This window comes from Podarcis pityusensis (assembly GCF_964106645.2).
Source record: "Podarcis pityusensis genome assembly, chromosome: 12".
In the NCBI taxonomy this organism is placed as follows: domain Eukaryota; kingdom Metazoa; phylum Chordata; class Lepidosauria; order Squamata; family Lacertidae; genus Podarcis; species Podarcis pityusensis.
In genome coordinates this window covers 9,227,828-9,250,141 of record NC_138037.1, presented here as the reverse complement: position 1 = coordinate 9,250,141, position 22,314 = coordinate 9,227,828, and the positions used below count along the sequence as shown (strand labels likewise).

The following is a 22,314-nucleotide window of genomic DNA, read 5'->3' as shown; positions in this document are numbered from 1 at the left end:
AAACATGATTTGCGCAATGGAGGCTGCTAAGGAGTCGGGATGGCTTGGCTAGATTCATTTGCTTGTAGCATGGGGAAAGTGTTATCCACAATCGTACCTTGGTTTTCAAACAGAATGCGTTGCGGCAGTCCGTTCGACTTCTGAAACGTTTGGAAACCAAGGCACAGCTTCTGATTGGTGCAGGACACTCCTGCATCCAATCAGAAGCTGCGGAAGCCGTGCCGGACGTTCTGCTTCCGAGGCAAAGTTTGCAAACCAGAACACCTACTTCTGGGTTTGCGGCGTTCGAGTTCCAAGTTGTTCATGAACTAAGCTGTTCGAAAACCAAGGTACGACTGCGTTTCTTTTCTTTTGAGCTTAAGTACACGGTAAGACAGGAATGGTGATTCTGCGGCCCTCTGCTAGCCCCAGGCTGCAAGGCTAGCAGTCAGGGCCAATGGGAGATGTTGCCCAACCAATATCTAGAGTGCAACAAATTCCCAACCACTGGATTAGATAAAAAGACAGTCTAGGCTGTATGGCAAATACTACTGAGCTACCTTTGCCTCTCTGACTTCATCCTAGAGCCATAGAGCTCCATTCCCCAGGCCATGCCTAAGGATCCATTTTTTTGATGCTACAAGTAGGCGACTTCAGCAATTTAAAATACATTTATCAGTTTCAAATTTTGTGCTTTTCATTTTTTGTACAAGGCATCTGCTTTTGAAAACTGAAGTTAGCTATTTTTTGTGGGGGGAGGGGTGCAAGTAATTAGCCCAAGGTATGTCTGGCACCCCTGAAATCTCTCACCGTTCTGAGATTGGGGTGCACAAAACAATATGGACTAGGTGAAATAAATGATATTTTTGCAAAGAATAGCTGGCTACAACGCCCGGCTTCTTACCTCATCTAACAGCTTCAGTGGGATGGCTCGCTTGTTGACAGAAGATGCCTTCTGGAGAAGCTTCTGGGCTTCTTCTGTTTTTCCTTTGGTCACCAGCCACCGAGCAGATTCAGGAAGGATCCTGAGAAATATTCCAACAGGCAAGCAAATTCAGGGCAGTCCATTACATCCCTACTAAAAACAAAACAAAACAAGAATGGTACGGTGACCTGGCAGACAGCATAGCAGGCTGAAACCCTTGATATACTGCTGCAAGTCCGGACTATGCAGAATTAGATAAATTAACAGGAAGGATTCGAAACCTGCGGGATCAGAGATCCTTAGAGGACTGGAGTAAATATATGAACTCCAGTAATTGTGATGAACGGATTACGCTAGTAGGTTTGCAAGAAGTTTTGTAAGGTGGATTATTTGAAATATTACAAGAAAGACTATGAAAAGAATTATTAGTTAAGGACAATTAAATGCAATATAGAAATTAAAAAGTGCAGAATAAGTGATAAAGAACGGAAAATCATCAGAGATGTTGATGGAAGTCTAAAATATTGTATAAGATGAGAAGATATGTTGTGTGACTGTTGGAACTGATATGTTAAAAAATCAATAAAAATGTATATATATATATAGAGAGAGAGAGAGAGAGAGATACTGCTGCAAGTCCAACTCATAGAATGGTAGAGTTGGCAGAGACACCATGAGTCATCTAGTCCAACCCTCTGCAATGTACCTGTTTTCATTGTAAGCCACCTTGGGGCTCTTGCGGAAGGCAGGGTAAAAACAAAACAAAACACCACTTCAAATGAAAAATAGGTGGGTGGGTGGGGGCTTGTCTCTGGGACTTGTCACATTCTGATCCAGTGCTCACCACAGGTAGAAGAAGAGGGCAAAAACTGGAGCAGATCCAGCAAGCTGCAGCGTCCTCCAGTCGCGAAAGGCATAAGCCAGGCCAGCCAGGATCATCTGCCCCATGGAAAAGGCTGCATGGCTGATAATCACCGTATGTGGACGGTAGACAATTCCAACCCATTCTGTAGCTACAGGTGGTTAGGAGAAATTGATTTCAAAGCATAACAATAAACTAATCATATGAATAAAGCTTTAATTATTTTTTTTTAAACAGCTTTTGACAGGGCAGTCTCAAAATTTAAAGTTTTGGTTTCAAGTTGCATTCAGTTCCACAAAACCCTCTCTTGATTTTTCCTGCTGGTAGTGCAAAGAGAATTCGCAGCTATTATGTAGGGCACTTGCCTTGGATGTTCAGCTGTGATTGTTCACACACATACATTCAGCTGTGATTTACTAAAATATTGTTCCAGATGGCAAGCCATTAAAAAACCTATTCCTAGGGCAGCGTATAGGTAAAGGTAAAGGGACCCCTGACCATTAGGTCCAGTCGTGACCGACTCTGGGGTTGCGGCGCTCATCTCGTTTTACTGGCCGAGGGAGCCGGCATACAGCTTCCGGGTCATGTGGCCAGCATGACTAAGCCGCTTCTGGCGAACGCTTCTGGGGTAAGGGAGCTGGGCATGTTTAGCCTGGAGAAGAGGAGGTTAAGGGGTGATATGATAGCCATGTTCAAATATATAAAAGGATGTCACATAGAGGAGGGAGAAAGGTTGTTTTCTGCTGCTCCAGAGAAGCGGACATGGAGCAATGGATCCAAACTACAAGAAAGAAGATTCCACCTAAACATTAGGAAGAACTTCCTGACAGTAAGAGCTGTTCGACAGTGGAATTTGCTGCCAAGGAGTGTGGTGGAGTCTCTTTCTTTGGAGGTCTTTAAGCAGAGGCTTGACAACCATATGTCAGGAGTGCTCTGATGGTGTTTCCTGCTTGGCAGGGGGTTGGACTCGATGGCCCTTGTGGTCTCTTCCAACTCTATGATTCTATGATTCTATTCTATGAACCAGAGCAGCGCACGGAAACGCCGTTTACCTTCCCACCTGAGCGGTACCTATTTATCTACTTGCACTTTGACGTGCTTTAGAACTGCTAGGTGGGCAGGAGCAGGGGCCGAGCAACGGGAGCTCACCCCGTCACGGGGATTCGAACTGCCGACCTTCTGATCAGCAAGTCCTAGGCTCTGTGGTTTAACCCACAGCGCCACCTGTGTCCCCAGGGCAGCATATAGTGGGTAACAAACCTTGCCCTAGGTCAGTGATGGCCAAACTTGGCTCTCCAGCTGTTCTGGGACTACAACTCCCATCATCCCTAGCTAACAGGACCAGTGGTCAGGGATGACGGGAATTGCAGTCCCAAAACAGCTGGAGGGCCAAGTTTGGCCATCACTGCCCTAGGTCAACTGAACTTGGACGGCTTCTTATCTCCCCAATGGGACAAGGTTGACAAAGGGCTGGGGCTGGCCAGCTGTCAGTCTGGGGTTTATTTTGCATAGCTCTGTGCAAAAAAGCCTCAACTATTGGAAGATCACCAGGGCTTACAAAGAACCTAGGTCAAGGTTGAACAACATGGTGCCCTCCAGACATGGATGGACCCCAACGTCCATGAACCCCAGCAAGAATGGCCAATGATGGGAGCTGTAGTCCAACAACCCTGGAAGGGCCCAGGACCCAGGTCTTTTGTTCTTACAAGTGTGCATCACAAATGGAACAAATGAAGCTGCTTGATGCAAGATCAGATTATTGGTCCCTCTGGAGGGCTTCGGACTTCCGAAAGGCAGCAGCAACCAGGGGCCTCAGGTAGAGAAGGATCTTCACCTTCACCTGCTATTTGGTCCTTTTGTCTGAAGATGTCAGGAACTGAACCTTGGATCTTCTACATGCAAAGCACAAGGCTTGACCATTGAGCTATCGCTTTTGCTCACATGAGAATCTGGTATATCTGTCTTCAAAAGCCATACTTAAGACTCAGAATGCTGTGCTCTCAGAAATGTGAAGCTATTCGGAGCATAAACACCACTCTTGATCTTTTAAAAAATGCAGTCAGAGAGCGAAATGAAGGCCTCGCTGATGTGATCCAAAGGAAAGCAGAGCCATACATTTGGCCCCAGCTTGGCTGCAGAAGTTGCCACCCAACTGTCTTAGGGACTGCACTCCAGATTTGTGTAGCATTTACTCCATAGCCTTTTCATCCCCTGAGGATGTCTCGCAAGGCAGCGAGTAATGAATATTCATAATAAACATGATAGAAATAACCACACACCACACAAAGAACAATCAGCAAGTGCGGTGGCATGGAGAGATTTCCGAAGGCCAGGTAGAATGGTATTGAGGGCCTCATTTGCCCAAAGAGGAACCCAGAGACTAGGCTTCCCTTTCTATTTTGTAAAGCCGTTTGTGTACATCTTACCTAAAGCTAAACTGCTTATCACGACTCCGGAAACAGAAGCACCCACAAGAAATCGGAACGCAATGTAGAGGTGGAAATTGGGAGCAAAGGCCGTAGCAACCCCAAACACGCCTTCGATGAGCATGGACAACAGAAGAGTTGGCCGCCGACCAAACCTGAGAGAGGGGAAAACGCATTTTGCCATCACATTGCTTTGGGGGGGCTTTCCCTCTCCTAAGACAGTAGCAGAAAACAGGAGGCAGGCACAAAAATCCCTGGGCACAAGGACATTGGTCTCCAGCTGCGCTCTTTAGTAGAGGGATGAAAGGGGAGATGTTTCTGGGAGCCCATAAGCCCCAGCCAGCAGGACCGGCAATTAGGGATGATGGGAGCACCACATTGGCAGAGGCTGGTGTAACTTACATACTCCCAACCTCCCCCAAGTGCTACTCCTGATTTCCAGATGTTTGCCTTGTATACTGGTGTGATAGGAATTTTGAGGTCTTAAAAGTAAAGGGGCCCCTGACCATTAGGTCCAGTCATGACCGACTCTGGGGTTGCGACGCTCATCTCGCTTTATTGGTCGAGGGAGCCGGCGTACAGCTTCCGGGTCATGTGGTCAGCATGACTAAGCCGCTTCTGGTGAACCAGAGCTGCGCATGGAAACGCCGTTTACCTTCCCGCCGGAGCAGTACCTATTTATCTAATTGCACTTTGACGTGCTTTTTGAACTGCTAGGTTGGCAGAAGCCGGGACCGAGCAACGAGAGCTCACCCCTCACAGGGATTCGAACTGCCAACCTTCTGATCGGCAAGCCCTAGGCTCTGTGGTTTAACCCACAGTGACACCTGCATTTTAGATATATGTTAAATGTTCATAAGTGTACCAACCAGGCACTTACATAGATCAGCACAGGAAGACCAACCTGAAATCATTTTTGATTCCCAAATGTTTTCTCTGCAAGGAGGGAGTGGGGTCAGGGAGCCTTCCCATTGTCTCAGGAACTGAGTAATCAGCAATTTAATGGGTGACAGACTATCAGGAAAGGCAATCAGATAACCTGGCTGACAGGAAAACAACAACACCTTTTCTGTGATGTAGATATGATGTTTGGAGGGGTGGTCTTGAGCTCCAGGGCAGGGAATTTAAAATGTCTATATAAGGCCTTGCGCGCCATTGTTCTGGGTCCCTCCTCTCTCCTGCGGGTGAGGGGAGCACCCTGTTGCAACAGATCACTAAAGATCAAGCTTACTAGCTGCTTTGCTTCTCAATATTCTCTGGTTGGCCTCTGTTATTTTCTCCTACCAATAGGGAACCTACGTAAGGACTCTATATGGGCTCTTGGATACCCTATAAGGGGAAAAGGGCAGATTTTGTTTACAACACTGGGATTTGCAAAAAATGGGACCTGCAAACAGACGTCACTGGTGTTAGTGTACCAGCCAGTCATACCTTTCCCAAGATACTCCATTCCCTCCTCCCAGTCTTCCCCATCATACAACATTGTATGGCCACTGTGCAAGCTCAGTCGTCACTGGACTTTTTTGTGGGGGTGCCCCCTTAGGTCCCCCTATATCTACCCCCCTGCTTCTATGAACCTTACGGTCTCCCTGCATCTTCCTCTTTTTTCTCAGTAGCTACGTAGCAGCCATGATTCTGCTCCTGAGTTTCCTATTATATGCATGACAACAATCACAATATGCCATTGCTAAAAGCCAGAGGGAGCTTGCTCATCTATGAAACATCCTGTTATGTCTGCTGCGGCAGAAAGGATCAGAGTACAGTGGTACCTTGGGTTGCGTACCCTTCAGGTTACATACGCTTCAGGTTACAGACTCCGCTAACCCAGAAATAGTACCTCAGGTTAAGAACTTTGCTTCAGGATGAGAACAGAAATTGTACATCGGCGGAGCAGCGGCAGCAGGAGGCCCCATTAGCTAAAGTAGTGCTTCAGGTTAAGAACAGTTTCAGGTTAAGAATGGACCTCAGGAACGAATTAAGTACTTAACCCAAGGTACCACTGTATTGTGGTATCTTTAAAAACTAGCATTTATTGTGATATTGTCATTTCACTTCTTCTACAGTGGTACTTCTGGTTACAGACGCTTCAGGTTACAGACTCCACTAACCCAGAAATAGTACCTCGGGTTAAGAACTTTGCTTCAGGACAAGAACAGAAATCGCGCGGCGGCAGCGGGAGGCCCCATGTAAAGTGGTTCTCAGGTTAAGAACAGTTTTAGGTTAAGAACGGACCTCCAGAACGAATTAAATTCTTAACCCGAGGTACCACTGTACTGGCTTAGAAGCCGTTGTTTTGTTGCTGTTGAAGACACGCCCCAAACCCCATCATGAAACTACAGATGTAACCATTCGTCATAAAATTTGACTCTGTCCATTGAGGTTTTAACTGAGACTAGGGACGTGTCTCCTACTACGTGGGTTAAACCTTCCTAGCTTTGCAATGATGGCCATGTTATCACAAATTATACTACTGAGAATAGTTTATCTCGCGTGCTTTAAACTTTGTAGATAAATGTCATAAACCCAATGAACCTCCTGAGTTTCATGGCCACACCTCTCCACTGTCTCTGGTTTTGTGCTTGTGGTAGACTTTACGAGTCTGGTGACACAGGCAGCAGTGCCACAATCACTTTTACCCATTTATAAAACACCACTGCGCTCTAAGGACCAAGCTACATGCAAAGTTAAATGCATTTATTTATTTTGCATTTAAGGTGCAGGTTTCTAAAAAATGCAAGTTGCGTTAGCTTGGGGAATCTAATAATTACAAGCAGGCAGGAAAGTAGCAGGGAATTTAACCCATTCCTCCCCTGCTACTGTCCTGGGTAAAATCCTTCTGAAGCTGGTTTTTGGGGATGGGCAGGAATCTCCTGCTGGCTGACCACATTTCTAAACGGCAACACTTTCCCAGCCTGCCGCCCCTTATATTTTCTCTCTTACCGGTCACTTAACAGACCAGACACCAGCGCTCCAGCGAGAAGGCCCAGCATGTAAATAGATTGTGAGATGTCGTTTAAATCTTCCCAGTCACATACCAGGTCAAACTTAAGGAAAGAAAAGCAAAACCACTTTACTTGAAGGGAATCAGGAGAGGGAAAGAATGAAACTTGCACCTTGACAATGGGCACATCTTTTCAGTAGCCAAGGCTTGTACATAAGAAACTGTTTTCAACCAAGGGGTTACTCCTAACCCTCTGTTGCCTGCACTAACAGCTGTCCAGAATACAAACCTGCTACTTTTAATTGGAAGGACCTGAATTCATTGGTAGAACAGCTGCTTTGTATGCAGAAAGACCTAGATTCAATCCCTAACATCTCCAGATAGTAAACCCAAAAAACCTGTGGAGCAGTCAGTGGAGACCAGGGCTCTTCAACCAAGGTCCATTCAGATCTTGCAATGAACTAATTCAGGTTAACTAATTCACTGAATTAAACACCTGAATTGCACCTATAATTTCCAAGTGAATTGAATGTGAATTAAGTTCCTTTTGTGGTGTAACTTTGGGTGATTTTTTAAATTCAATTTGCTTTTAATTTTAATTATGTGTGTGTGCGCGCACACACAAATATTTTTTTGATAGCGGCCATTGCATTTACCGTTTTTACTTGCCTGAAAAATGATGCTGCTGTTTTAATTTAAAGTTCATAATTTGGTGGGAGGGAGCTGGAAATAGACAGGAAGACAAAGAAATGAATGCAAAGCAATACACTTTCCCTGGCTTGCAAAAACACTTAGGGTTGCCAAATTGTGATTTAGCATCATTCGTGGGGCAGGCACTGGGGTTGGGAGTTGTTGTTGTTAATTAAATTTATATATTGCCTGTTGTCCGAAGATCTCAGGGCGGTTCATAAGATGTTTAACAGGAGTCGGCGCCTATGGCTACAGGTGTGGAAGTGAAATGGCTCTGAATTGCGAGGTTGTGAAATGCAACAGGCACCACCTCCTGAAACTTCACTGTGCTCAAAATGAGGTATCTGGTACCATACACAATGCTTGCATGGCTAAACTGTGGAAAAGGGGATTAGACAAACTAATGGAGAATAGGACAACCACGGACTACTAATCATGATGGCAAAAGATTGCCTCCAGTGGTTAGCCACTGTAAGAACAGACTTTATTTAGCCTGATTCTAAAGCGATCTTCCTATATTCCTAGGAACAGGATTTGGTAGCGCTGGCATCAAAAGGCCAGAGGTGGACGTGCAAGGAAGTCTCAAAAGCTGTGAAGTCCGCTCCACTTCACTGTGGGGAGGAGTTGCAGTGGACCACGTGGCCACCCACTCTCCTCCGGGGGCGGGAGACGAAGTCCCGTGTTGCCTGGGGAATCCCGGCCACATCATCGTCCAGCTGGCCAATCTGGTGGCTGGGGGGCGTGGCCGGGACCATTTAAGCTGGGGCGTGAGCAGAGGGCTTCCTCTTGGCTCGCTTCTTCAAACTCCCTCCCTATTTTACAGGTTTTCTGCATTGGCCTTGCTATGGACCTCAGTTGGTCGCCGTTGAGGGGCCTGGTAGGAATTTTTCCACTTGGCAAAACTGGCAAGGGGCCATTTGGTTTTCTCCTACCTCGTAGCAATCGTCACAACTTTGTAAGGTTTTGTGGTTAGGCATTGTCTGACCTTATGAGGGAGGTGTGGCCATCACCTGCCCCTCCAAGCTTAAGGGTATTCCGTTAAAGGAATCCGGGTGTGTGGATCTTGTCCGAAGCCCAGGGCGGGGCTAGGGCCATGACACGACCCCAACGGGAACATCTGGGGGAGCTCGAGTTGTTCTGCATTGACGGGGCTCCCCTTTCTGGTGGTTTACCCTTACCGGACTCCCTACGCAACGGGCAGGAGTCAGATATAGTCAGGTTCATTCAATGCCTAAGCCAATACTGCTCACAGTCTGTAATCAATAAAGTTGTGGCCAAAATTTGCCCAATAACATTAACATAATATCTGTGTCCTGGTGTCTTAATTCTTTACGAGGGGGTGAATGCGGGGTCTAGACACACAATTAGGGACTCTTCCCGAAAGGAGCTAGAGGAGTAGGACAAGAGTGATGTTTTACACACCGAAGGAAACTATCGACCAGGACGTGTGGCTGTCAACCCTCTAGCAATAAATCGCCGCTGCCATTAATATACTGCTTTATGTCTAAATAGGCTTCTCTGAAGCATGACGTATGCTGGGACAATCTTATATAAAGAAATAAACCAAAATCAGTCGCTGCTGCCGTCACTTCTAACGGTTCAGAAAATCACCTTCAGGAATGTACACTTCGTAATGTCTGCTTCCTTGCATTTCTTGCGAAGAGACATTGCAAGGCGCTGCCTGCGCAGGATAAAAGTGCTGGACTGCGGTCCTGCCATACGGTCTGAAGACCCATGAGGCCACCACCTTGTCGAAGCTAAGCAAATCCAGGCCTGGACGAGTGCCTGGATGGGAGACCCCATCACAGTGGGACAGAAATGTAGGTTGCCTTGGGATCCACGAAGGGAAGGAGACAGGGGTATATAGACTGCTTAGAAGCCATTTTGGCATATATAATTGGTATATAAATTAATAAATAACTTAGGGGGAAATGCAAGCAAATGATTCAGAAGGGTAAAACAAAATTTCCAAACCTGTGTGAGCAAGGAAGGCTCTTGGTTTGAAGGATAAACCCACCCACGCCGACACTTTTCGGTAGAATTAAGTCCATATTGCAGGATGGCATCGAGATCCCAGTCCACTGGAGTGTACATGAGACATTCTTCAAATGTCCCATCGGGCTTTTTGGGAAGGGTCAAGTTCAGTCGTTCCTCTTCAGTCAGGTTCAAGCCGATGGCATTGAACCAGCTTGTGTTGCAATGATGGGGCTCTTCCAGGACCATGAATAACTGGGAAAACATATGGAAGGCGAGGCTTGGCGTGGCTAGAGTCACGAGCACCAACAACCGCCATTGGAAACGCCCAAAGTCTCCAAGAGTTTTGATGATTTCCCCAGTGTCAGACATTGCTAGCTTCTTTCTACCCTTCCCTTCTGCGACTGCAATCTCCCCCAAAGACTTTTTTCACCTAGCCTCCGGAATTAATGTTTAAACCCAAAATAAATGTTTAGATGGGATTTGGCAACAAGGATGGGTATCCACTGTGACCTTTTGACAGCATGAGGTGCCTCACATTTCTGCAACACTACTCTGTAACCCATTAACCCGGCTGCCAACAATAAATGGCAATATCACAGGAAAATGCCGTATTGAAAAAGGGACAAGACAAGGTTGTCCCATGTCGCCACTGTTATTTATTCTAATGTTGGAAATGCCAACTAAGGAAATATTGAAAAATAATGGGGGGGGATGGGAACAAAGAACCAAGAATTAAAGTTGGGCAGAGAGATTACAAATGTGGTCCAGAACTTCTCTTGAGGAAGGCTGGTGTGTTGTGTGGATATTCTCTTGTATGTAAGCATACGTGTGATAGGAATTTTGAGGTCTTAGATATATGTTAAATGTTCATAAGTGTACCAACCAAGCACATACATAGATCAGCACAGGAAGACCGACCTGGAACCATTTTGATTCCCAAAATGTCCCAAACTGACCAAATGTTTTCTCTGCAAGGTCAAAGGAAAATGGAAAAGCCTCCCCATTGTCTTTTCCTTCGCAAATCCTGTCTTAAGGGTATGTCTGTGTTTGAATAGGGTGTGAGCCTGTGACCTGGCCCAGGAACTAAGTATTTATCATTACAAAAGACTGGCCAGGCTATCCAGGCAATCCAATCAAGTAACCTGCCAGACAGGAGATAAACAAGGACAGGAGAAAAACAACATTCAAATTTCTCTTTTAAGACTGCCTTTTCTGTGATGTAGGTATGATGTATCCGAGGGGTGGTCTTAGGTTACACCCCTTCTGTGATGTATGTATGATGTTTCTGGGGGTGGTCTTGATCTACAGGGTGGCAATTTCAAAAGTCTTTATAAGGCCTTGCACACCATTTTTTCTGGGTTCCTCCTCTCTCCTGCGGGTGAGGGGAGCACCCTGTTGCAACAGTTCAATAAAGATCAAGCTTACTAGCTGCTTTGCTTCTCAATATTCTCTGGTTGGCCTCTGTTATTCTCTCCTACCAATAGGGAACCTATGTAAGGTCTCTATATGGGCTCTTGGATACCCCATAAGGGAAAAGGACAATTTTTGTTTACAACATACGACATAACTGTGATGAGGTATTGGGGATATTTGCAAGGAGAGGCAGAGAGAGAATGAGAGCAGCATCATAAGAATACAAACCGACTCCAAAAAGCAATGGACATTTTTTTTATTGATTAAAAATTAGAGAAGTACATGCAGTAAAATACAAAGTCAAAGGGGGGAGGGAAAAGGCTGAATATTTTACATCTTTCATTAAAATCTACAGTACACCAAAATCGTGTAGAGGTTCCTGTTATATTAATACACCATCATCATCCCTAAGAGTATCAACTAAGTTTTTAAAAAAATACCAACTGATTTCTAGGTTCAAGTTCAGAATTTACCCAAAATAAAAATTTAAAAAAACCCCTCTGATCCGTTAAGGGTAAAAAGGTTAGAAATAATTCCTTACCCCCCGCCAAAAAAATTAAAATATAAAATAATAAAATCATTGGCACTTTGAACCTCGAGAACAAAACAGTCGTCTAGCACGTTTTAGTATCCCAGGCAAAAAAAAACACAAAAGGAAAAAAAGGAAACTATTACCAAGAGACACGTGCCTAGAAATTTCTAATAGCAAGGGGAGTGAAGGCTCATTAAGACAGAATAAAATAAAATTACAAGGAGAACGGCCAGCATGGATACTCTTGTCCGCTAGACTTGGGTTAGACAGAGATGGGAGCAAATAAATAGATACTGCATCATTGCACTGGATTAGGCTGGACTCCCGTCCCAGTGTAGAGTACAACAAGGTTCGCACGGCATGCAGGCAAAAGTGAAGTAATACTGTACCAGAATAATTTGGTCTTCATAGCTGAAGACAGGGTGGGAAGAGTGGGGGTGGGTGGGTGGGGTGCCTTCTACTTGCCCTCCAAGCTTCGCCCACCTGGCTCCTCACCTGAGGCCCATTTCAGCCACAAGCTCCACCCACCTTTTGGAATCATCATCATCCTACAAGGGGGTGGGGCTTGAGGCAAGCCCTGCCCACTTTAGTGGCATGACATCACAGGCTCCAAAGGGACGCGCCGCCGGCCAAAGGCAGGCAATGGATTCAGGGAATCGAGACTGCGGCGGAGCCTCCGCCACTCCCATCAATCAAGTGGGGACCCCCACACCCTGGTCAGAGACACACACCCCCTCGGAAACAGTAGTCCCGGGACTGCTTAGTGTTACACCCCACCCATGCAGGTTTTAAAAGAAAGTAAGAGATTGGGGGGGGTGAATGTGGTGCTCTCAGAGGGGGCGAGGCGGACAGAACTAGATCTTCTAGCACAGACTCAGAATTCGAATGGGGCTCTTTTGTTTCACACTCTGCATCTTTGACACCACTGCGATGTGGCCCTTTCCTATCCTTTCTTCGTTTTGCCTCCACGCTTGTAGCAGTTTTTGCGCATGACCTACCGGTAGAGCGAATAAACTACAGGTTTTTTGGGGGGGTTGTTTTGTTTTTAGGAATTGTTATTTTCTCTTTAAAAGCAAACATGGCAAAAACTTGTGTGTGAGGGAGTGAAGGAAGCTTCTGTCACTGCCGATAGAGTGAAAAATATATAAATATAATTGGTTAAATGGGGGGAAACCCGAGAGATTCCTAACTGAATTGAAACCCACCCCCCAACCAGAGTGGGCCAGTGTACACGTCTCTTCTATCAGTTCCCCCCCAACCTGGGCCCTCAAGTGTTTTGGATCACAACTGGGCAGATGGAAATTGTGGTCCAAAACCCCTGAAGGCACCAGGTTGTGTGTGTGTGCCTTAAATCCCAGTTAAGAGGTTAGATGTGAGGTGCAAAACTTGCAAGCTCCATCCTCTCTTTCCCCAGCTTCCTTCTCGGTCGTAGCCATGGTTTTGCAGAAACGTTAACCAGGATCTGCCTTAACCCAAGTTAACAGAGCAGCTTCAGATGCATGCTTGGAAAGTTAATTCCAGTTAAAGCTGGAGCAGGACCACGGATAAAGCCAAAGTAACAAGGAGGAATTTGCCCTGGAAAGAGAGTCAACGAGAAGGAAGGAAGGAATCCGTAAGCCAGCTCCAGAGAGTTTAACTCTGGTTAAGAGATTGGCATTGCAATGTGCCGACTGGGCCAATTCCAAGTACATTGGAAGGCTGTAGGGCGAGAAACGAGAACTCAATTCCTTTATCTGGGATTTAAATTCACCCATCACAGACTGCCTACAGTTTCTCTACGCTTCAAAAGCAGAGCGGGGATACACGAAAGGACCAACTGGACTGTATTTGAAGTGGGGGGGGGGAGGGGAGACCTGTGGGAGAGGGAAGAATCTACACCATTTTATTATTCACATATTGCATTACAAGTGTTGCTTTTTTTCCAAACTAAAAAGTATAATTTATATGTAGAAATTCAAAAAAGAAAAGAAAAAAACCATACACATACACACGCACGCACACACCCCACCAGATACTCATTTCTTTAAAAAATACTAAACGCAAGCTATATTGGTTTCAGTTATATCATCTTGATCAAACTCTGATGCTCACACTGGAGAGTATAAAAAAAAATCAATTTTGCAAATTCCAAGCAATTAGTGCAGCAAGAGAGACAAAATTGTCCAGAGCTTAATCTTGCCATGTATGAATCTACCGGCAATCTATTTATTTATCTTATTGCTGTAAAAACAGAATAGGGGTGGTTCCATATGTACCAGTCTGTGCGGGGGGGGGGGGGGAGGAAAGAGGATGAATGCATTTTCTATCTTGAACACACCAAAGGAAAATTCTGAGAACAAGAACAGGAAAGATTTGCTTCGGCTGAAACACACACACACACACACACACACACACACACAAATACAGAGCTTCCAACTGCCAGAAGGCATGGTCAACTTTTGTTCTTAGCAACCATGTACAGAGAACATCTGGTTTTATGAATGCGTCAAACCACACATCTACGACTTTGCACAGTTAAACCACCCCAGCCAAACTTTGCGCAATTACAACCTCCAGCAACGTAGTCTACTTACAAAGGGCTCCCTTCTCAAAAACGGTTGCAGAGAAAATCCCACAGTGAGGGGAAATGTGTATCATTTGAAGAAGCAACCCAAGTTTTGCAAAAGAGTTCTGGGACTTGCAGCCAGCTTAGCAAGCTGAGATTTCCCTTGCCTTCCTTTTTTTTTTGGCAACATGCTCATCTCCAGAGAGACCAAGATGCTCACCTCCAGGGAATATTGGACTCCCAACTCCCTTCAGCCCCGGACAGTGATCAAGGATAATGGGAGTTGTGGTTTAGCAACAACTGGAGGCTTAACAAATTAGAAGAGGCCGGCCTATGCATTGCTAACCACACAGCTACAATTCCCAGGATTACGAAGTCAGGAGGTTTGAAACTCACCCAATGCTGCCACCCAATGACTGTGTGGATTTGTGGGGACGCAGCAAGCCTGATAACAGCATGGCAAAATTCCTGGGGGTTGGGGAACTTCTTCGTTTTACAAAGCAGCCCAATATTTAGGGCTCTCCAGTCCCACTGCTCCACCCAATCTCCTTTCAGCAAGGGACGCCCATCACAAACGTTGTTACGGAAACCACCCCCGATGGGAAAACAGGGATTGCAAAGGCCAGCCTTCCCAAACTTCCCAGCAGCCAACGCTTTTCAAACAACGGTGATTTGGGCATGGTGGCAATAGCAGCAGAAGTATGCAGAGGTTCTGGCTTGCCGCTTTAGAGCAAGGATGGGAAGCCCGCAACCCTCCTCTGGGTGCTTTTGGACCACAACTTCCATGCCCCCTGATTGTTGCTCATGCTGGATAGGACAGATGGGACGTGGGGGGGGGGCAACAACAGGTCCACCACCCCTCCGCTAGAGACAAACACGTTGGAAAGTGGCCTGACAAGATTGCGGATGGTGAAAAGTAACGAAAAAAGCAGCAGCAACAAAACGATACCCTGATAGTTCCCCTTCCCAAATGCTATATTTTGCATTAATGTGAAGGGGGCGAGGAGGAATTAAGGCTAATCCATTTCTTTCGTGCCGTAGACCCATTAAATAAGATCCCTTAATGGTTTATTGCTAAGCCTAAGGCTTAAGACTCTCTCTTAAGACTTTGTTGGGTTTGCAAGAGCCCATCCGGATTTCTGACATGCTAGAATAGCTTGCCATTCCTGTAGTTTTTAAAGTATTTTTTCCCCCCAATGCCTGGTAAAGTGGACCCAAAAGTGAAGCAACCCCCCTTCTGCAATGGAGCAACAACCACACGGGGGGGGGGGATAAAAACCTGATTCGACATAGAATCAAGAAACGGAGAGGCACACGAATCGCGCCGGGGTAGTTGTTAAGAGTAGTGGAAGCCCCGTGTCGTACTCTCAGTAGTATTTCTGGCTCCTCCTTCTCTTTCTTTCTTTTTTGTACTTTAAATAGTTAAGGCAATAATAATAATAATAATAATCATATAAAAACTACAAACATGCAGGCAATGGAAGGCTGAGTCTGCACATCTGGGATGAAGGAAACGTGGCCGAGAAGCCAGCTGTCTGCAATGGTGGTGTCGGTGGGGAGGCGCCGCGATGCGACTCGGGAAACAAACGAGGTTAAAGCTTCTAAGAAAGGGAGCTGTAGTTTGGTTCTTTGGCAGTAGTGGTTTTGCTTTTCAGGCTGACAGAAGCGTTCAAGGCTGCACCCGTTGGGGGGGGGGGAACCATCGTCTGGGAGTGTAGTTTTAGTTAATGCTGAGCTGGGCAAAGCCAATCAGCTTGCTGTCGTCGGGGATATCGGAGCCTTCGACGCCAGATGCCTGGAGAACAGAGGGGGCGGGGAAGTCCAACAGCGGTAAGCATCATGGAGGAGAGAAGCTTTCCACAAACCATTTTCAAAAATCGCAAACCATTAACAACAACAACAACAACAACAAAAACGCAACACCCTGGAATTCTACGTGAAGAAGTATGCCTGGATTTCGCAGTGCTGAGGCAGAGTTGCCAGCCAGGCCAGACAGTCGTGGGTCATAGAATCATAGAAGTGCCCAGCTGGAAGGGACCCAAAGGTCTAGTCCAACCCCCTGCAATACAGTTTGCTGTCGATTAAACAAGAATAGCAACCCTCGCCAAAATAAGAAAAGAGCCACGGGAAAGAGAAAATTAAGAATCAGTGGAAACAGTCAAATATAAGTAACCCAGCCCTGCAGTAGCTTTGTGAAAAGTGTGGCCTGTAAATATTTAAATATAAATAGTAGCAAAATGATAAATATATCAGAAAGTGGTTCAAAAAGAGCAGCAGTAGCCGGTCAACAAATCTTTACAGAAAGGTAGCGAAGGCAACCTGAACACAGTCTTTGAGTCCCAGGGAATCAAAGGTGAGTTTCTAACGGAAGCAAATCAAGCTTCCATATAAGATGGAAGTTGAACCAGGAGCTCCTCTGAAGATACTATTGCAAAAACTGAACTTGCAAAAACATTTGGCAAAGTTAGGTGACCAGTGTTCCCTATGCCTTCCAATATAGGCCACTTGCGGGGCAGAGTTTTGGATAAGAGTGACCTGGGACCACAAAGAATAAGGAAAAAAGAGGGGGGAAAGACCCACTAAACAGAAAAACAGCAAGCGAGACTCTAGTCACAGCAGACCACACTTATACTTTTTTTTATGTTCTCTGCAGACCAAAATTAAAACTCACATCCTTCTGCATTCTGATGCAGCTTTAAGAGAACATGTGAGACACAGAGAAAAGGGCTAGATGGTGGGGGCAAGTATTTCGAAGTTATCAAATCCTCCTTTATCAGAAATGCTCACCACTGAGCATGTCTAAAGCCACCACATTACATTAAACTGTGCCGTTGTGCAGAATGTAGTTCAATTTGGCATTTGCAATATTTTGTCCCGGGTCCCGGTTGAATTTTCAAAGGCGTTTTTCCAAAGCAGCATGGAACGCTCCTGTTCAGAATTCCTGCCAGCCAGCCAGCCAGCCAGCCATGCCCTCTTCCAGAAACTCCATTTCATTACCCCCCTCCCCCAGATTTTCTTCTCAAGAGACACTTGGCATTCCAAGCCCTCATTGGGCTATTCTGGGCTATTCCCCCAGGCAAGCTGATCTTTCCACCCTAGAGCAAAGATGATGCCAATCTGACTACAAAAAGACTGGCCCATGTCCCCAAGCATCATTCACAGAGGAAACGATATTTTAACCCCACTTTTTGATCTGGGTGTATCTAAATTACAAAGATTAATCGCAACTCAACTGATCCCCAAAGCCCCTGAAAATAGACCCCCTGCCTTATTTCTGCTATGACGGTGTGGGTCCCCCACTAGATACCCATCGTCCAGGGATTACTGTTGAAGAATCAGCGCCCCAAAGAAGCCTAGAGCAGACACACCCTTTTAACACAGACCAGGTTAATAAGGGGGGGAAATAGTAAATATACCAGTTTGAAAGTGACAGATCGATTCGTCTGGGGCTCTTCCACAATTTTTTGTAAGTTGGCAGCAACTGAAACGACAGAGGGTGGACACACTCAAAGACGGAGTACTTAAGCATTTTCATTCTGAACAAGCTTCCCTAAAATATTGGGAAGAGACGACCCGGTTAACAATGAAGGAGTTTCCCCCTCCCTGTCCTGGGAAGAAATACAGCAACTTGTATCCACAAATCCAGTATGGGATTAAGGTGAACATGAAATGTGCAGTATTACCTATTACTAAGTCTCTGCCATCGACAAGCCCAGCCGAGATGAGTTCTTGGGATACCCCATCCGCAGTATCTGGAAAGATCGTAATTAAGAGACCATCACATCTGCACACAAGTGGTCTAAAACAAATTCGGAGTTCACAATTTGCAGGCATTTACCTTTTTCTTCTTCTTTTTAGATTGGTTTTATATTATGCATCGTTCTGAATTATATTTTACTTAAAATGCCTCGAATGGATTGTATGCAGAGAGGTGGGAAAGAATAATTTCTTTAATTGAAAACAGAGCTTCTAAGGATCCAGCCCTACCTAAAAGTAGCACCTCCTAATCCCAGACTAATAGGATCGAGCTGGGATTTCTCATTTGGGAAGAAAAAGCGCTCTGTGTGTGCTCAGAGGAGTCTGAACCCCAACTCTGATTAAGCCCAACCACTGAGCCTAGGAAGGTCGGCGGTTTGAATCCCCGCGACTAAGCCGCTTCTGGCGAACCAGAGCAGCGCACGGAAAGGCCGTTTACCTTCCCACCGGTGCGGTACCTATTTAACTACTTGCACTTTGAAGTGCTTTCAAACTGCTAGGTTGGCAGGAGCAGGGACTGAACAACGGGAGCTCACCCCGTCACGGGGATTCGAACTGCTGACCTTCTGATCGGCAAGTCCTAGGCTCTGTGGCTTAACCCACAGCGCCACCAGCGTTCCTCTGAGCAACTACCATAAGGTTAAACACAAAACATGCAGGTGGAACATCCGCAGCATGTCTGCAGCCGCAACAAAGGAAGTCGCCTTATACCAAGGGAGGCCGCGTCTAGCTCAGATGAACTATTCTTGCTGCCACTGGATCTCTGTGGTTCCAGAGTGAGGGATCTTTCCTGCTTGGCGATGCTGGAGATTCAACCCAGAACATTCTGCACCCAAGTTACTCAATAACTTCCAGCACGTTTCTCTTTCCCGTACCCATATCTCACCTCTCCCAGGGGTGAACTCGAATCGAATGTCGTTGAGTTCTTTCTTTGAATTCCTGTTGAGGAAGAGAAGAGAGATGAAACACAAAGCCATTTATTTATTTTTTACTCTGTAGACGAAAGCAAGGACAGTGAACGAAAAGCCTGGGTTGCAGATCCCAAGCACATTTTATCTGGCCCTAGCAACGCTATGCCAAATTATAGCCAAGCACGATAAAAAGGAGGTCTGCCCACAGTTTTGTTTGTGTAGAAGGATGTTTTTACATCCTGTATGGATGACCCACAATTCAACTTTACATCTCTTTCGGATTTTTCACATAACACGTAAATGCAAATATTTGTTGGCGAATCATTCACCTGAGTGCATATGCTCTTTAGCTGAAGCCCTTAATGTTAGAGCAAATACATTATGGGGCCTGAGCACTTCTCATTAATGTGTTCAGCGCATGGATGGAGTGGGCCTGGGTGTAGGCATGCACAAGAAGCAGAAACCTGTTCTAGGTAGTATTACCTATTTCAGTATGAAATGTTCTAAGGATTACTTTTGAGTGGTCTGAGCAATGAACATATTTTCATACATTTTTTAAGCACTACAAACATTACAAGGATTTATACTCTTTGGGCTGTGGGTGTGCCTATGCATGGACCATCTGTTTGCAGCCCATGTCAATTCTCCATGTGTTCTTTCAGAAGTCTGTTCCATCCCATTTCTACATTAATTTGATTTTTTAAAAAAAACAAAACAACAAAACTGTAACATATTGCCTTAATAAACACATTCGTAACAGTATTTAGTCTAGAATACGTGTTTTGTATTTTGGTACATATTTTGGTACAGTTTTTGAGCAGAGGGCTGTTATTGCAAAATTCGAAGAAGCACAGAATCCAAAAGGATATTTACGTTCCGATCTTGTGTATTAGTCTGGGTGGTGCAAATCCGGTCACAGCTGGCTTAAAAATGCAAAACTGAATCGACTTTTCCACCATTCCCACGGTGTGGTTTTGTTTTTAAACCGCATCGTTTCCCACAGAAGTCGTGAGGTCGAAATACATTCAAGCCTTTGACACATCTTTAAGTACGTGTACCACATTGTTCTATTACTGGGTTCATCAGTTGGCACTGCCTGTTGAGAGGCGCCTTGGTTCTCTGTGTATAGTTACTTTAATGAACTGTGTGCTTTTCCGATGCAAAAATTAAGCCTCAGCCAAAGAGTCTTGCCAAATTACCGTATTTTTCGCTCTATAGGACGCACCCGACCATAGGACGCACCTTGTTTTAGAGGGGGAGAACAAGGGAAAAAAATTCTCCCCCCCTCTGCTCAGCGCCCCTTCAGCAGAGTGGCAGGAGAAACGGAGCCCCTTCCATTTCTCCTCCTGCTTGGCTGAAGGGGCACTGCGCAGCTCTCCCTCTCTGCTGAAGCCAGGAGAGTCTTGCTCTCCTGGCTTCAGTGAAAGGAACCTGAAGCCTGCGGAACACAGTGGGAACTCACGCTGCGCTCCAAAGGCTTCAGGCGGCTATCCCTGAAGCCTGGAGAGTGAGAGCACACTAACTCCTCTCGCTCTCCAGGCTTCAGCAAAAGCAACACGAAGCCTCCAGAGCGCGGAGGGAGTGTTCCCTCTGCGCTTCGGAGGCTTCGCGTTGCTCTCGCTGAAGCCAAGGAGCCTGCATTCGCTCCATAGGACGCACACACATTTCCCCTAATTTTTGGAGGGGGAAAAGTGTGTCCTATAGAGCTTAAAATACGGTAATTGGATTTTCTTGGTGTGAAATCTCGAAAAAGAAATATTGTGCTCCAACAAAGAGCTCCCAGGTACTAAGCACGTTTCCTAGAGTGGGGTGCTGAAAAGCTCCCAAGATTGAAAATATTAATGGCAATGATATACTTACAGGCGAGGAGAATTTAGGTCATACATGGCCATGGAAAGTTCATGAGATCTGAACCCACCTCTCCTTGGGGCCAAGTCAAGCCCCACCCAGTGGACCACAGAGAGAGCAAGGGTGGATGTCATGGTGCCTTTGAAAGATCCTGATGAACTCTAATTCCCCATCAAACCTAAACCAGCAGCAATGCTAGTTGGGACTGATGGGGGTTGCAGTGCAACAACATATGGAGGCTGCCATCTTGGAAACCCCACCCAAAAAGCCTCTCCTGTCAAGGATGGGAGTTGAACAACAGCCGGGTGATTTAAGCCTTGGAGACGTTTGCAAGAACATGCTTACCTTAACCTTAGAACGAGGCTGATGGGGACTTTCATTTCCTCTTGTGCTGGGGCTGTTGCAGGAGGTGCCTTTTGGGGGGAAAAGAGGAAGGGCCAACTTTTTAAAAAAATAAATAAATTTGTTTTTTTTAAAAAAAAATTCAATGTGTGTCTTGTGTTTTAAAAAACACACAAAAGCATTGTAAGATGATCAGGCAGCAAATGAGACTATTTTGGACAGGCAGAAAGCAAACAAATGTGGTGACACAGAGATGGAACCGATTAAAAAAACTCCCTTGGGACGACTCGCTGGATGAATTTTCTTCAGTGTTTCACGACTGGCAGTATCTCAAGCAATATTCCATAGGGCAGATCTCTCTCCCTGCCCCCTCCCAAAACACAGGCCTCTTGTGCCCCGAGTCAAAGTGGCTACTGATCCGGTGGGGTTAATTTACGACTACTTATTATTTTGGCGTCTTATTGCACTACATGGCTTCACTTGTTTGTTTTAATCATTTGCTCCAAAGGAACCTGTTTTGTTTTTTTTTTTTAAATGTTTCTTCCTTTATTAAACCATTTTTCCACACAATGGTTTGCAGCTCTCTCAGGAACTAAAGCACAGAGAAATCCGGCGCAGCATTGATCCAACCCAGAGCAAGACAGTCTTCTTAAAAAGAAGCAGCAGCAAAAAAAAAAAAGCCTTTGCCTCACCAAGGAAATTAAAATCACAATGATTAAACAAGACTTTCCGCAGAGCACATACTTACTGCAGGTGCTATATTCTAATATGGATTGAGTATGTTCAGCTTTGTACACTGGGGCAGGGGCTGATGGGTGGCTGCCCCTGTTTGCAAGGAGATGTGGGTATTCAGACTTTCAGGCACCTGCCAACTCTATTCATTTCAACATAGGTCTGAAGCGCTTGTTATTGCATCAGCGCCCTCTTCGCTTAACAGCTGATTTAGTTCAGGGATGGAGAACAAATGGCCTTCCAGATGTTGTTGGCTCCAACTGCCACCCAGTCAGAGCAGTTAAATGCGCAGGCCAAGTGGACAAACACTTTGAGCTGGTATAAAGCAACTTCCTATGCCTCAAGATCTCCCAGGGTGGTCCCACAACCACTGGCCCAGCCTAGTTCCACAAGAGGAGAGGTGCCTACAAGCTTAGAAGTGGTTCCTTGATATAC

The 22,314-nt window shown here is 45.7% G+C and overlaps 2 protein-coding genes across 5 annotated transcripts in view; both read right to left on the bottom strand.

Moving 5' to 3' along the window:
• Positions 1-10,300, bottom strand: part of LOC308460107 (uncharacterized protein) — a 36,403-nt gene extending 26,103 nt beyond the window's left edge. The window contains exons 1-5 of the mRNA XM_080976095.1: positions 9,798-10,300; positions 7,133-7,236; positions 4,193-4,347; positions 1,749-1,917; positions 884-1,004 (exon numbers count right to left, since the gene is read on the bottom strand). Coding sequence (XP_080832221.1) covers positions 884-1,004; positions 1,749-1,917; positions 4,193-4,347; positions 7,133-7,236; positions 9,798-10,169 — 921 coding nt within the window. The 5' untranslated portion in view covers positions 10,170-10,300. The remainder of the gene's footprint in view (positions 1-883; positions 1,005-1,748; positions 1,918-4,192; positions 4,348-7,132; positions 7,237-9,797) is intronic.
• A 1,152-nt stretch (positions 10,301-11,452) lies between these two features.
• Positions 11,453-22,314, bottom strand: part of OXSR1 (oxidative stress responsive kinase 1) — an 85,316-nt gene continuing 74,454 nt past the window's right edge. For all 4 annotated transcript variants that reach the window (XM_080974152.1, XM_080974153.1, XM_080974154.1 and 1 more), the window contains exons 14-18: positions 21,151-21,218; positions 18,933-18,985; positions 17,974-18,042; positions 17,707-17,771; positions 11,453-16,085 (exon numbers count right to left, since the gene is read on the bottom strand). In XM_080974152.1, coding sequence (XP_080830278.1) covers positions 16,011-16,085; positions 17,707-17,771; positions 17,974-18,042; positions 18,933-18,985; positions 21,151-21,218 — 330 coding nt within the window. In that variant the 3' untranslated portion in view covers positions 11,453-16,010. The remainder of the gene's footprint in view (positions 16,086-17,706; positions 17,772-17,973; positions 18,043-18,932; positions 18,986-21,150; positions 21,219-22,314) is intronic.